Source organism: Bison bison, unplaced genomic scaffold, assembly GCF_000754665.1.
Source record: "Bison bison bison isolate TAMUID 2011002044 unplaced genomic scaffold, Bison_UMD1.0 scf7180017858770, whole genome shotgun sequence".
Classification (NCBI taxonomy): Eukaryota; Metazoa; Chordata; class Mammalia; order Artiodactyla; family Bovidae; genus Bison; species Bison bison.
Window position 1 is genome coordinate 1,893,024 of NW_011489342.1, and position 15,482 is coordinate 1,908,505.

The following is a 15,482-nucleotide window of genomic DNA, read 5'->3' on the forward strand; positions in this document are numbered from 1 at the left end:
AAATTTCAGCCTAATATACATCTAAAAGGAGATCCAAGGACTTCCCTGGTGGTACAGTGGTTAAGACTCTGTACCTCCACTGCAGGGGCACAAGTTCAGTCCCTGGTTGGGGACCTAAGATCCCACTTGCCGCGTGGTGCAGCCAAAAAACAAATTAGCTAAAAAAAATAAAAGGAGTTCCAGAAAGAAAGGATAAAGAGAATATGAGAGGGGAAATTATTAAAAAGGTAATTGCTAAGAATATACCAGACATGAATCCTCAGAGAAACATAATAAATTTCAAACAGTACACGTGTAAGAAAATGCACACCTAGACACGTCATCTTGAAACGACCAGAACACTAAAGACAATGAGAAAAACCTTAGAGAAAGGTAGATTATCTAGACACAGCAGTTACTTTAACAAAAAAACATCTTTAGTATTAAAAATATTAAAGGTAAGGACAAAATGAAAACATTTTCAGACAAAGACTAAAAATGTGAACCATCACAGACCTTCACTGAATGAACCACTAAGAGACTAACTGCAGAAGAAGAAAATTGAACCCAGAGGGAAAGAGCAGGATGCAAGCAATGGCAGAACAGAAATCTGTGAACATTTGGATAAACCTAAATGAGAGCTGGCAACAACAACTAATCTAGAGAAAGTTTTTGAAAACAAAGGGATAATACTAGACAGTAAGAAACAGGGAACCTGGGAGGGGGAAATGATCCAAATTAAAGCTTTCTAAAATCCTTGCATTTTTTTGAGGGAGTGGAGATACTAATTAAACTGAAAACTTTTAAGTCATCTCAGCTGCTGCTGCTGCTGCTGCTAAGTCGCTTCAGTCGTGTCTGACTCTGTGCGACCCCATAGATGGAAGCCCACCAGGCTCCCCCGTCCCTGGGATTCTCCAGGCAAGAACACTGGAGTGGGCTGCCATTTCCTTCCCCAATGCATGAAAGTGAAAAGTGAAAGTGAAGTCATTCAGTCATGTCTGACTCTTAGTGACCCCATGGACTGCAGCTAACACATAGCAATTACTTCGCCAGATACTATTCTCAGCACTTGATGTATTAACTTGAGTTCTCACCACAAATGTTTGAGGCAGGACAATTATTAACCATTTCACAGAGGTTCATGTTGGGCTAAATTTTCATGTCGAATTCCTCCTTTTGTTATTCTGTAACAAGTAGGTTTATCACTCATAATGTTTTTTATCCTATTTTGATTTTTATCCAATAGTGTTTAGCTACATTAGCTTTTACATGGTTGGCATGCAAGTGATATATTATTTCCCCGTTTCCCTGTGCTTAGTTGTTCTCCTTCTCTCCACATGTATTGTATGAAATACCATGGTGCTAATTTTAAAAATTGATTTGAGTGTCTTTGTCTTTTAACTGGCGAGTTTAATTTGTTCATCTTTAATATAATTATTGATATACTTGAAGTTATTTGTCCTTTTATATTTTACACTTTGCTTTTGCCATACTTTTACTTTCTTTGTTTTCTTCTTTAAAAAAAAAAATAGCCATTTTAAAGAGAACAATCCAGTGGCATATAACGCATTCACAAATCTGTGTAACCACCACCTCTTGTTAAGAATCCGCCTGCAATGCAGGAGACCTGGTTTTGATCCCTGGGCTGGGAAGATCCCCTGGAGAAGGGAAAGGCTACCCACTCCGGTATTCCGGTCCTCCCAACAGTGACTCTGCACAGCCCTGGCCTTAAAGGCTTTTATTAAAGACTGAACTTCAGAAGGGGTTAGCCTTAAGTGAGAGGGATCCCTGAGGGCAAGCTAATATAAAAAAAGAACTTTAAAAAAAAAAGTTCTCCATAGAAGAAAAGATTTCTTCTTTCGATTTTCCTGTTCTCCGTTTCTCTCTGGCTTCCCAGAGAGGCTCAGCCAAGTTCCCCCAGAAGAAGGCCCAAGGTGCAGAATCACGGTGAGTTAGACTTGGAAGGCATTTGGATAGTCACCTGGCATAACCTTTGTGCTTACAGATGAGGAAACCGTGCTCTGGAGTAAGAAAGAGGGCTCCGCCAGTGTCTCCACCTTCCGGGTGCTCAGCCCGGGGGATCCACGTCCCAGCCTCGGGAAGAGCTCCACCTTCCTGGGCCGCCACATCCACAGGCGTTTTTAAAATTAAGCTGTCAAAGAACAGGAGGTCTCATCAAGGGCTGGGTTATCAAGAAGTCATCATGTGTACACATCTCAGTTTTATACCCGGCAGTTGTCAGTTCTCCAACTGTTGACCTTCAACATATGAAAGGAATCTTTTTTTTTTTTTTTCCCCTCTCTTTTCTCTTACGGATGTGGAAAACCTGACTAGAACTGCCTGGTCTGACATTTCCTGTGAGAAAGCACTCTGCTTGGATACTGTGAAAGCAATCTGCCTTAACAATTCAGCCCAAATAAATTATCTTCCTGAAACGAGTGAATGACTTTAATTGGGAATTGGGCTGCATACCCAAGACTCTCTCATCCGGGCTGGACAAAGGTGGGACAAAGATAGGGATCGCCTGGTGAGAACGGACTGGGAGGGGGGTCCCCAATGACCCTGCATCCTCCTGGAAAAGCCATCGGCTTGGCCCATTGAGCTGGAGAGAACACACGTACTCTCACCTCCTGAACCATTGTTCTTTGGGGGTGAAGATCTCTCAGTTCAACTATCTTTCTGTGTGCGCCCCTCCCCACAGGCTCTGGCACACACACACCCTTGGCCAGAAGCGTGCAGAGCCAGAGCAAGATCCAAAACCAAGTCTGACAATTCTCCCTCCCTGAGCTGGGCTGGATTCTGGCACATTCCAGGAACAGAGAAGAAATTTACCCCGGGTCACCAAAGCATCAGACTAGGAGGGTTCCTCAAGGGCACACAATTCGCAAAACAAAACTGTACTAGCTGTGACCTTCCTTCATGTTATTCTCCCAATTTGGCACAAGGCCTTGGCATACAGCTAGTATTCAACGGATGCTCCCTCTGGAAGCTGAGGGGGTGTCCGGAGTAGCCAGTGCCTTGTCCAGGGGATATTCCAGACCCAGGGATTGAACCGAGGTCTCCCGCATTATAGGCAGATTCTCTATCGTTTGAATTCTTTACCAGGGAAGCCTCACCCAGATAAGGCTCATGCCTCTGTAAGGGTTGGAAACGCTAACTCAGACCATCTAATCTAATCCTGCCACTCTGTCAGGGGTGGGAAGGGGAGGGAGGGCTTTTACTAATACCTAGAACCCCTGTGTAGGGGGCAAAGCCAAAAACAGAACTTTAGGCTCCAGACTCTCACCACAGTTCATTTTCATCTATCCCATGTTGGATGTTGGAGGCACCAACTGTGTTTTCTAAAGACCCAAAATGCACTGGGTCAGGGTGGTCGCTCTCCCCTTAATGAATGCACACTAGCAGGATTTGTGGCTCTCCCAACTCCTATCTTTCTGCCCTTCTCGCAGGCTGCAGTTTCCTGGGTGTGGCTGAACTCAGCTCCACAAGGTGACTGGTGCCGAGCAGGAGGCATTGCTCAACAGGCAATGAAAACATGGGTAGAGAGGAGGTGGCTCCAGGGAAAGAAAAATATCCTCTTGAAGGACAAGTGGTCTACCTGGAGTACAGCTCTGGGATGCGGCCAGATCACTGAGTAATCACTCATTCACCACCCGCACTGTGCAGCTCACCAGGCAGAATGCTGCCAGCCCACGATCCTCCTTCCCCTTCGTCTCACCTCCTCCCCTCCGCCCACCAGCACGTGGCTGTGTGGCTCAGCCAAGCCCAGCCATTGTGGAACGCTTGTTGTTGTTGTTTAATTTTTGCGACCCCATGGACTACAGCCCTCCAGGCTCCTTTGTTCATGGGATTGATTCTCCAGGCAAGAATACCAGAGTGGATTGCCATTTCCTTCTCCAGGGGATCTTCCCGACCCGGAGAGCAAATCCGTGTTTCCTGCATTGGCAGGCAGGTTCTTTACCTCTGAGCCACCTGAGAAGACCCTGTGGGATGCTGGAAGAGCCCAATCACCAGGGCTGGAGCGAGAGGCATGAGGTGGTACCTGGCCCACAACAGGAGCCTCGCCCCCTCCCACCAGGAGCCCCAGCCTGCACACCCAGCAGGTGGGATCACTAAGGCTGTCTGATTAGGGCTCCCGACAGTGGAGTGAAGACCTAAGGGGATGATTCTGTCAGAGACAAAGATTCCCCCAGCCCCGTCCTCCCCAAGTCTCCCGTGACAGCCCAGGATGGAAAGGATTGCCTCTACAGCCTTGGCCCTGTCCCAGGAAGTCCAAAGTCACACTTGGAGTTATAAAAGGGAAGGTTCCAAAGTGTGTCTGAAAGGCATTACATAAGAGTTGCCGCTGGTCTCCATCGTGGATTGGAAAGCTGTGCCGAGATGTTTACTTAGCTGCTAGGAGAAGCTGCTTTTTGGCACCACGATTGCTCTTTACTGTCCAAATAAAGGACAACACACCCCGGGAAGGAGCTGTCCCAATGAAAATGGGACTTTTTCCGAGTCCCATTAAATGTTAAACCCACTTGAGCTCTGTTTGATAAAATAAGCCAAAGGGTGGCTTAAAAAAACTTCTGGGGTGAAATATTTTCATTTTGAACTCAGAAAACGTTTCCCTGCATTAAGCATTAATAAAAGCGCCTAAAGCAGCAAGTTTGAAACAACACTGTCTGGGTCCAAGGTTAACTTCATATCAATTTGAAAATAAAGAAACTGGGGTTCACTTACTTTTTGAAAAGGCGAGGAGGTGTACACTTGAATAACACCTTTTTTCTGAAGCTCTTGTCTTTCTCCAAGCAGATGTGGATGAATCCTCCCATGCCCTGAGCTTCCACTGTCCTTTCTGTGACAATCTAAGGGTTCTAATTTTTGTCCTTACAATAAGAAGTGTTTATTTGGGTGCTTATTTCTACTTTACCAAGCACTTTGAAAGCACAGTTTTTTGTTTTTGGGGTTTTTTTTTTACTTTTATTTTATTATTTTTTTTAATTTTATTTTTAAACTTTACAATATTGTATTAGTTTTGCCAAATATCGAAATGAATCCGCCACAGGTATACATGTGTTCCCCGTCCTGAACCCTCCTCCCTCCTCCCTCCCCATACCATCCCTCTGGGTCGTCCCAGTGTACCAGCCCCAAGCATCCAGTTTTTTATTTATTTCTCACAAGCAGCTTTGCTGCAGCGAAGCAGCAAAGGGACGTTTTAGCCCTATTTTCAAAAATGAGGACACTGAGCTTTGGAAAGTCAGAAATATTCCAACACAGACCAGTCCTTGGCACACAAGTCTATGACCAAATGGGGGCCATAGGTAACAATACAGTGAATTTTTCCTTAGGCTTAATTTGTTCATTTCAAAGCTGGGACTTTTCTTTCAAGATTGGATATATATTTAAATTTTACAGAATTGTTCTAATGTTCTTACTTAGCAAGAAAACTAAATAATAATAACAACCTGAAGAGTATCTGATTTCAGTTCAGTTCAGTCGCTCACTCATGTCCGACTCTTTGCGACCCCATGGATTGCAGCTCACCAGGCTTCCCTGTCCGTCACCAACTCCTGGAGCTTGCTCAAACTCATGTCCATTGAGTCCGTGATGCCATCCAACCGTCTCATCTTCTGTCATCCCCTTCTCCTCCTGCTTTCAATCTTTCCCAGCATCAGCGTCTTTTCCAATGAGTCAGTTCTTCGCACCAGGTGGCCAAAGTATTGGAGTTTCAGCTTCAGCATCAGTCCTTCCAATGAATATTCAGGGCTGATTTCCTTTAGCATGGACTGGTTTGATCTCCTCGCAGTCTCTCAAGAGTCTGCAAGAGTCTCTCAAGGGACTTTCAAGATTCTTCTCCAACACCAGAGTTCAAAAGCATCAGTTTTTCGGTGCTCAGGTTTCTTTAAAGTCCAACTCTCACATCCATACATGACTATTGGAAAAACCATAGCTTTGACTAGACAGACGTTTGTTGGCAAAGTAATGTGTCTGATTTACCATGAAGTTAATGGGACTTAAGCTTCAGGGATCCTCTTGCACAGGCCCTGTCACGAGGCCCTAGTGTTGGCACAGTCTTCTATTTTTGTCAGATTTGCAAACATGTGGTAGGTGTAAGTTCTTTATCTTCAAGAGACACCCAAACTGTGTAAGTTTCAGGCCCACAACGTCTGGATCTGAACCTGATTCCAGGCAGTTTGTTTTGGCATTTTTGTTTGTATTTTGCTCATCCATGAATTCCCACCCAGAGATAACCCATCCTACCAATAGATGCCCAGCGTCTCCTCCACCCCAGGCACCCTGTGCTTGTCTTGTCCAAGTTCATACAGAGAGTTCTGTACCCAGCCAAGACTGGCTCCTGGAGCCCCTCTTTCTTCCACCGCACGCTGTCCCATCACACACACACACAAAAGGAATCTCCAGGAAATTTTGACCTACTCCAAAAACACAGAAGACTTATTGTTTCATGGGTCTTTCTTAGAAAAAGGAGAAAGGGACGTTGCTTTAGATCCAAGGGAGCTTTGCAAACTTAGAGCATTACACCACTCAAACACACAAAACTGGAGAGCTGTGGAATTTCCCTAGGTGAGCCAGTCCCCATCAGGACATGCACACCTTGGACTAAAATTAGCCATGTCCCTCAGCCAGCTTGGCCGCCTCCCTGTGCCTCTCCAGGCAGTGTCTGAACTTGACATGGGGGGTGAGGGTCCTCGGGTACCAACAAGAGTGTGACAGCCCTTGCTAACCCCTCTTGGGGTTCCCACCCCTGCCTCCCAGGAGGATTCCCAGGAACTCATCATGGGGGGCTCACAGGTGGAGAACCTGGGAGGTATGGGCATTCAGTGGGAGCTGGGACGCTGATAAACACAGCTGCTCAAAGGTGGGGAATGTGTGCTGGAACTTTCCATGAGCCCCAAAGTAGGGGGTGCAAAGGACCCTCCTCACACAGAAGTCAGGAAGTACAGGCTCTGGATTTTAGCACAGAGCAAGTATTCCTTCTCAGATCCTTATGCAGTAACAATATTCTGTGAGAGTTTGCAAGAAGGAAAAAAAAATCAAAGCAGCACATTCTCTTTTCTCCTTGATAATGAAACTTCTGCAGAAGTGGAATGAAGAAGCCCTTTGGCAAGGTTCTGGCTCCCTTGGTTTCTAGGGATCTAAACATGAATAACATACCACGCAGGAGACTGAAAACACACGCCCTGCAAAACCCTCCGGAGTCCTGCTTCTCCAGGCAGCCACACCCTTCTGCAGGGGTGACCTGGCCCCCAGCAGGGTGGACGTGCAGGGACTTACAGACTGCAGCCTCTGCTGGACTGCGTGGGTGAGAAATGGTCCCAGAGCACGGCCAACAGGAAGAGCGTTGACCAAATGTATCTGGAGCCTTTTCCAGGACAAATAGAAAAACCAGATGAAGCAGCTGGACCCACGTCGGGCAGTCTCCTGTTGGAAATGTCACGTTGAGCCTCATGGTGTGGGTGTAATCAAAGGATTGTGAGTTTCGAGAAAACATCCAGAATGTCCGGACAGGGAAGATGCGGCCAGCTTGTACTGTGGGCGTGCAGACTCCAGGCCCAGCAGCGTGGGTGGGGGAAGATGGATGTGAGAAGGGAGGTAAGAGTGGGCTTCCCAGTGCCCCCCAGGACAACACCAATGAAGGCTGCTTTTTGTGCATCCGCAAAACACATTCAAGTTCTTGCTTCTGTCACAGTCACTGGTTCCTTGGAGATCAAAGGACTTGAGGGTGCCCACATAAAACAAGAAGAGGCTGAGTTAGGGTGTTCCCTCAGTGGCTCCTGGGCTCGCCTTGGGGTCTATACTATCACCTCACCCAGATTCCAGCATTTAATGACCCTATTACATTCTTCGTGATCTTTACTGAGAGATAAAAAATAGATCCTACTGACCATTCATTTTTCCTATTTGTTCCTTATATATTTTCCCTTTTTATTTTGAAAAATGTTAAACCTACGGGAAAATTGAAAGAATGAATACAATAACATCAGTATACGCTTCACTAACAGTGACAAATTGTTGATATTTTGCGGTATTTGCTTTCCCTCTCTACATCTCCCTCTCTCTCTCCAAACACACACGCATACGCACACATTTTTTTTTTTTTTTTTTGCTGGACTGTCTGAAAGCAAGTTGCAGATGTTACTATAGCCTTAATTTGTAAGAACAAGAACAGTCTCCTGCAAAATCCACATGGGGTTTATTTGTATGACAACACTTTTTAAAACCAGGATCTTTGTTTAAGCTCTCCCAGATTCCTGCATCTGATAAGTCTATCCTTTTGGAGTTATTTTCTTTAAAAAGAATCATAAATTAGTCATGACGTCTTTAATAGGCCAGATCTGTTTTGGGGTTTTGTCTAACATGGATACTTTCAACTTCTCTTTTTTTCTTTTAATACACTGTGGGAGGTGAGGCTCTGGGTTGTAGAGTGGTGTGGATGGATTTCCTTGGCAGCTTCTGGCACTGGTTCCTAGACACTTGTTGAAATGTCCTTATAAGTTCATCTGCCCTCTGCATAGTAGCTTCTGGAACAGGAACACTCAATGTGTCATTGCTCCATGAGGAGGTGAGTAAAAAAATGAGGCCGCCTTGCAAAAGAGCCTCCAGTCCTCAGATGAGCTGTTGCTGTTGTTCAGTTGCTAAGTCATATCTGACTCTTTGCAACCCCATGGACTGCAGCATGCCAGGCTTCCCTGTCCTTCCCTATCTCCTGGAGTTGCTCAAACTCATGCCCATCAAGTCAGTGATGCTATCCAACCATCTCATCCTCTGTGGCCCCCTTCTCCTCCCGCCCTTAATCTTTCCCAGCATCAGAGTCCTTTTTGGTTTGGTTTCCATCAGTGACTTTTTGAGTTTGCTCCATTTTTCCTCCTTATTCAAAATAAGAAGGGAGAAGGCCAAAGTGAACTGGGACCAAAGGAAACATTGTCATCACTTACAGGAGCTCCAACCTCCATCATGGACTTCCTATTGCTGTTCACTCCCTTACAGAATCTAATGAAGCCTAGGGCCCTGAGCAGCAGCCTTGAGAGCAGGGACCACAGCTGTGTGGGCCAAGCAAGGGCAGTTCACTGTGCCAGCCCACTGTCCAGGCCTGGCCTCGGGAGAGCTTCTGGAAAACAGAATGGTGTATACGCACCTCCCCTGGGCCCTCAGTGCACGGGGTGGCCACCCCCTATAGAGCAGGGACTGCCCTAAGCCCAGGTCTGGGACCCCAGCCCACACTCTGAGCCGCAGCGTCCTCTACTGCGACCCACACAACAGGGCTAAACATTCCTCTTTGACCATCACCATCGTGCATAATCTGCCTCTAATCTCTCACTTCCCATCCCTTTCTTACAAAATGCCCATTTATTCAGGAATGTGTCCATCCATTTGAGACACGGCATTTGGGATAACTAAACAGTAGGCAAGAACATAGGTATTTATTAATTATTGTAAGCCCAACATTTTACATACGTTATTTCGCTGACTCTTCACAATATAAAAATAACATAAACATAAAAGTAGGTACCTCATCCCATTTTTTAGATGAAGAAATGAAGTTGTAACGATTTTTTTTAAACACACACACACACACACACACACACACACTGTGCTCGAGGTCACCCTGTTAGTAAGAGGTAGGTCTGTCCAGTTCTAAATCTTGGGCCCTTTCAATCCACCATGCTGAGTTGCCAAATATATCATAGATGGAGAGCCCCATTGCACAGTCTCAGAATACAATAAAATGCTATGTTTCCCAAACAGCAGTCCTCAGTAACTTAACAAAGCTTTGCTTAATTGGGATACATTTCAAAGAACCCAAAAACTGCTGAGCAGAATTGGCTCTTTCACTGAGGATTTCAAAGGTACTCTGGGAACTTGTAATGCCCCGGGCCCGTCATTATGGACATCAATTATCATCGTGGAGCGTGGCAGAAAATTAATCTGACTCTTGTGGCCGCTGCCCACTCCCAGCCTGCCCCAGCACGCGCTTCCTGCCTCTTTGGGGTCTCTGTGAACCATCAGCCTCTCCCCTCTGCTGCTGGCACCCAGCCCTTGGCTTACAGACACGCTCACATCTCTCCCGTCCTGGAGACAAAGACTCTGCTCCCTAACCCTCTCCCCTTTTGAACGGCCGTCCTGTCCCTACCTTCCCATCCCCTCTAACTTCTTTGAAAAAGCCCCGTGTCCCCCTGTGTGTCCTCACCCCGTTGCAGGAGACGTCCTGTCCCCAGTCCCTACTGAAAGTGCTCTCTCCAAAGCCACTCCATCTCCAGTCCCAGTGACCTTCCCAAATTCCCAGCCAAGGGCTCGAAGCTGCCCACACCTCCTGCTTCCTGCAGACCCTCTCCTCCCTCACCTCTGGAATCCTTCTCCACTCCGACCGCTCCTCTTCCTTACCACACCAAACATGTGCCTCTCCCACTGCAGGGCTCTGATCCTGGCACCTTTATCCTAGACCCTTGGACATGACCACCCCCTCTAAGGACTTCAGCTCTCAGCCCGTCCCAGACACCTTTCTCTCAACCTCTGAGAACTGTGTTTCTGCCTCACTCCTGACTGTGGAAACAACAGCCCCACTGGACACTCCAGGAAGAGCCTCCTCCTCTGCTTCCTGACCCAGTGCTCCCCCGTCGAGTCCCCTCTCCCTGCCGTCTGCATGCCCGGCCTTCCGGGCCCTCCAGGCCTACAACCTCCCTGCATGCCAAGTCCCAAGGACTCTCCTCCCAGATCCCCTGCTCCTCGCCCCTCTGTACAGTTGGGTCAGTGCCCACCACACCTTCTATGTCAGGTTCCTGCTCCCGGTCACCCTTCTCAGTCCTGCAGCGCCCCCAGGCTAATCTTCCTGAAGTATAGCTCTAACTAGTTAAAAAAAAGACAAAACCACCACCACCTAACTAAAAACGCCAGAGGACTTTCTGTTTCTCTCTACTGCTCTTTAGCTTGGCCCTCAAGCACCATCCAGTCTTTCAGTCTCCTCTCATCCTGGTCCCCACACATGCCCTGGGTTCCAGCTATACCACCTCGCCCACCTCTTCACACTCGCTCACACTGGCCTCTCAGCTTGGCATGCATCCACTCCCTGAATTGCCAGACCAACCCTCTCAGTCCTTGCCCAGGTCGGCTCCCCGTCAGCCCTTCCTCAGACAGCAGCCTCAGGATAGAGGTTGACTGAGGTGCCTAGAGCCAGACCGCCTGCAAGTACTCAGGCTGGTTAGCCATTCTGTGCCTCAGTATTCCCACCGGTAAAATGGGACTGATAACCCTCCTAGTACTGTCAGAATTAAATGCGGTAATACATCGAACGCTCTTACAATCTTACAACAGAATGAGTATTCGATAGATATCAACAGCTTAATTATCCCTGAAACAATCCACACTCCAGCTCCAGACCCTTCTCACGTTCTTTCTTTTTTTTTCAATTCTGTGGAATAGTTATGTGTTTGGATGTCTCGGTCTCTTTGGAGCAAGAACCACATCTTCAGCATCTCTCTCCCCAACACTATTCGAACAAGCAAGAGGTGCTCCATAAACACTTTGTTGAACTGAATAAAATTAAATAACAGGTATTTCGACAGACATCAAGGACTGTTTACTCTATCGGGAAGCGGCCCTACTTCTGAGGGACCCATGGCCGCGAAACTGGCCTCAACAGGAAATGGAAGGAATCCCATGGCTTTAGTAACTTCTTGTGGAATGAGCAGAGAAAACAAAATAGAACTTTCTGGAATGAGGCACACACACGGAATCCAGCTATACAGGAAACCACCCCGACGAGTCATCTCTGTGATTTGAAGAACTCTGCCTCGAATGCCCCTGATAGAATTCAGCCTCAGAGACCATCTTTTCAAGGTGGAAGCAGCAGCCCAGGTGAATCACGGCCACCATTTAGGAAAAGCAGCTGAGGGCTCACAGAAGGTCCCCTCCAGCAGGACAGAGTGGACTTTGGTAGGTGAAAGACTTCAGCTCTTTTCCCCAGGCCCCCAGGTACCAGCCAACCCTATCAGAGTTATACTCAGGGTGGGAACAAAGATGCCTATTTTTGTCCTAAATCAATGCCCTTTCCCAGTCCTTTGGAAAGTTCCAAGTTTAGGCTCTTTCTCCATGAGCCACCATACATGCACATCATCTAAAAATATCGTGAATACAGTAGAATCCAATGCAGGCCCCAGGGAAAAAAAGGAGGGGCTGAGGAAGATCCAGGGAGCCACTTTAGTCTTTGGGAATGAGATCCCAAGGACATGAGCAAACTTCTCCCCCTAAAATCTTAGGCTTGGAGGAAGGTACGGAAAAGAGATGAGTATGTCAGGCACAGTAGTGAGGCCCTTGGCTGGCCCCCAACTGGTCTATCCCAGCCCTGCCCTGCCTCTAAGGCCTGACCCAGTACAGCCCCCTCCTCTAAGATCCTATGGCACCTCAAGGGGCATCATTCATCCAGCTCCAGGACAGATACTGCCTCCTATTTTTAGGAGACCTCCCTGCTTGCTAAACCACTAGTCCCACTCTCCTATGTGTCCCTTCAGTGAAGGGAAGATCTCACTCACTTCCCCCTCTCCCCAAGGCAAAGCCTATCATTTAGCTCCATCCGATACATTTGGAACAATTCGGAACAAAATTGAGGGAGGCACAGACAACTCACCTCCATATTCAGATGGCTGACAACCCAGCAGGAGAAACATGGAGCCTGTCAGCTCTCTCCAGTGTGACATGTGCTGTGAAAGGTACGAGAAGGGGCTCACATCCAGGTATAGGAGAAGGGAAGAGATCAGAAAGGCTTCCTAAAGAAGGCAACATTCAAGATGACTTCCATACGGGACATCACAGTTGTGATGGGCTGTGCTGGTAGGTTGGTGCGTTGATGTGTTGGTGAGTTGGATGGTTGGTTGGTTGGTTGGTTGGATGGATGGTTAGTTACATGAATATATGAATAAGAAATAAAGGAGTGAATGAAAGCCACCAAGTGAACTTGAAGATAAAGTTTGGATTGTTCCAATTCTATTAAAGATGATCAGTTTAAGTTTCACGACACTGTCCCAAAAATAGCATGATTTTCCCTTTCATTCTCCTTATGATGCACATGCTCTCTTTTGCTCAATATAGATTTCCAGGCCCAGGGATATAGCTAGGAAAACAATGACAACAAAGAAATACAGCCCACTCCAACCCTCAAAGAGTTCATGGAAGTAAAAATGAGTGATCAATCATTGTGCTCTATCGAGGATTATCTGTGATACTAAGGAGCAGAAGAGAAGCAGCCACACTATGGGACAGGCTGGAATTAGGTACCTAGGATGCAAAATTTAAGGAGGCACTCAGTCTCAAGTCGATGGAGGTGACTACACCACAGGTGAAACACCTTAAGAGTAGGTGCCTCCTTAAGTTTCGCACCTCAGATACCTCCCTTGTTTCACTCTCATCCTGACTCTGTTGCTGATCTCTATATGGACCTCTCTCTGGTCTGGTAGCCAAGGTCTGCTGGAAGCTAGCTCATAGCCCAGCTGATAAGCATCTTGGAATGAGGAAGGAAAAGCATCCAGGAAATAAAGAGTTTCCATACGCCTCCTCTGCTGACACTCATCTCCCCCAAATTATCCCTGAGCATTAATGGCCTCTTTCCATCTAGCAGCAGCAGCTTCCCCTGCATGGAATATCTTTCCGTCTATGTGCCATGGACCTGGGCCTGGAGCAGAGCTGGCAAGGCTCGGGCGTGGGCAGGGGAGGCTCTCAGAGCTGCCTGATGTCGAGATGGACAAAATGAGACCATTCCTCCTTCCAAGGAGGGGGGTGGAACCTCTCTTCCCTCTTTAGCCACACTTTCTTGATCTCAAAGGAAATTTGAGTCAGGAGAAGTCTCTTTGCCCTGGGGGATGCTTTGGGTCAAAGAAACTCAGAAACCCCAGAACTGAAGGTATGTGGCAGCTTTAATTACCGCACAGGGGAGAGAGCGTCAATCCCGCTCATGGAGGGCTCCAAGTGGCCCTTAATGTGTGCCGGAGTCAGTTCTCATGTTTACTCTCCTGGGCAATACTAGGGAGAGGCCAGCATTCGGAGGAGACAGAAGTGGCATTCCACTGTGGATGGGGAATGCACGTGTAGTGTAAATGTGGGCAAGAAGTGGGAAGGACAACCAGCTGGGCACAGGGACCAATGGCAGTGTGAAAGGCAGCCGTGCCACCCCAGAAGACTGGTCCCCGGGGTCAGCATGTAGGGGAAGCTGCACAGCACAGGAGCCCCAGGCAGGCCGCCTGTCTACACGGGGCTTCTGGCCCACAGGAAAGCAACTGTGTGTGTTGTATGTTTCAAGAGTCAGCTAATTTCAAACCTTAGTCCCACATAAAGTCCAAAGAATGTGCAGAGACAAATGAAAATGGGATTCTCTCCATTCTCGTCCCAGGCAGTACAGATGTTGTCAGACTCGGGATGCTCGGATAGAGGGAACAGTCAATAAACCGCAAATGCCACATCCTCTGCTCAGCCTCTGCCAGGCCCCAGATGGAAACATTTGTTCCCTCTCACGACGCAAACAGGCCTGGGCTCAGGCCTGATCTGGAGGCCGGGCAGGGTGAGAACCGGAGGGACTGGATCGAATTCATCTGTCTCCCACCCAAGTGCGCTGTCATCCTCGTTGGCAGGGGCCTGAGGAGGGTCTCACAACAGGGCCACCCAAAGTCTCTGGGGGTCCTGAAGACTGACGCGGGTCTGCTGCCACCTACTGTCCATTCTCCTGCAAAACCCAAAAATCGGACGGGGCACACCCAATGTCAGTCATTGAATCCCTGGAACTGACTACTGGCTTTGACAGAGACAGGGACATTGATGCTGTGGTCAGGCAGTGGCTGTGCCCAGGCTGCAGAGACCCATGCAGAACAAGGCAGGCTAATCACAGCTATTCCTCACCCAGTGTTACTAGCTCACCATGAGGTTTTTGCATTAAATGCAGCCTCTTCAACCCAAGGCTGCCCTGCCCTGTCAACAGAGCCCCCATCTGCTCCTGGATCTTCCACTCCTCTGCAAGGACCACAGTTTAGCACCCGATTACATAGAGCATGGGCTTCAGAGCAGGGAGCCATCTCATCGTTTCACATCCCCAGTGCCGGATCTGGACATCAAGAAAGCTCAAAGCTACATCCTGTCTGAGACAGCAGAGCATTGTTCAGCTATGATGCCAGTGATGGGTCACGGTGTTCTCACAATGAGAGCTGAGGGGTCTCAATGGGAGGGGCTGTCTGCAGGCCTATATCAGATTTCACTCCAGCCTGCCCCTCTGGAGTCTGTCTCCTCACCTGTAAATGATCCCTGTTTGGCCTGCCTCACCCCAGAGGTGAGAGCCATGAGCAAGCTTTGGAAATGTCTATTTCCATTATCCCACTGGGAGCTGGGGGAGTGTAGAAGGAATCATGAGGACTGACATGGAAGATGCAAGGAGTCCCTTGCCTGGTCACCCCCATCCCAGCTGCCGTCTGCGTTGGCTGCTAACGGCTCACAGCTGCACCCATTGCCAGCGACCTATCCATCAA

The 15,482-nt window shown here is 47.9% G+C and overlaps 1 protein-coding gene across 1 annotated transcript in view; it reads right to left on the bottom strand.

Moving 5' to 3' along the window:
* FAM188B (family with sequence similarity 188, member B) overlaps window positions 1-15,482 on the bottom strand; it is a 91,807-nt gene that overhangs the window by 69,809 nt on the left and 6,516 nt on the right. Inside the window, exon 3 of the mRNA XM_010829398.1 lies at window positions 1,961-2,131. Coding sequence (XP_010827700.1) covers window positions 1,961-2,131 — 171 coding nt within the window. The remainder of the gene's footprint in view (window positions 1-1,960; window positions 2,132-15,482) is intronic.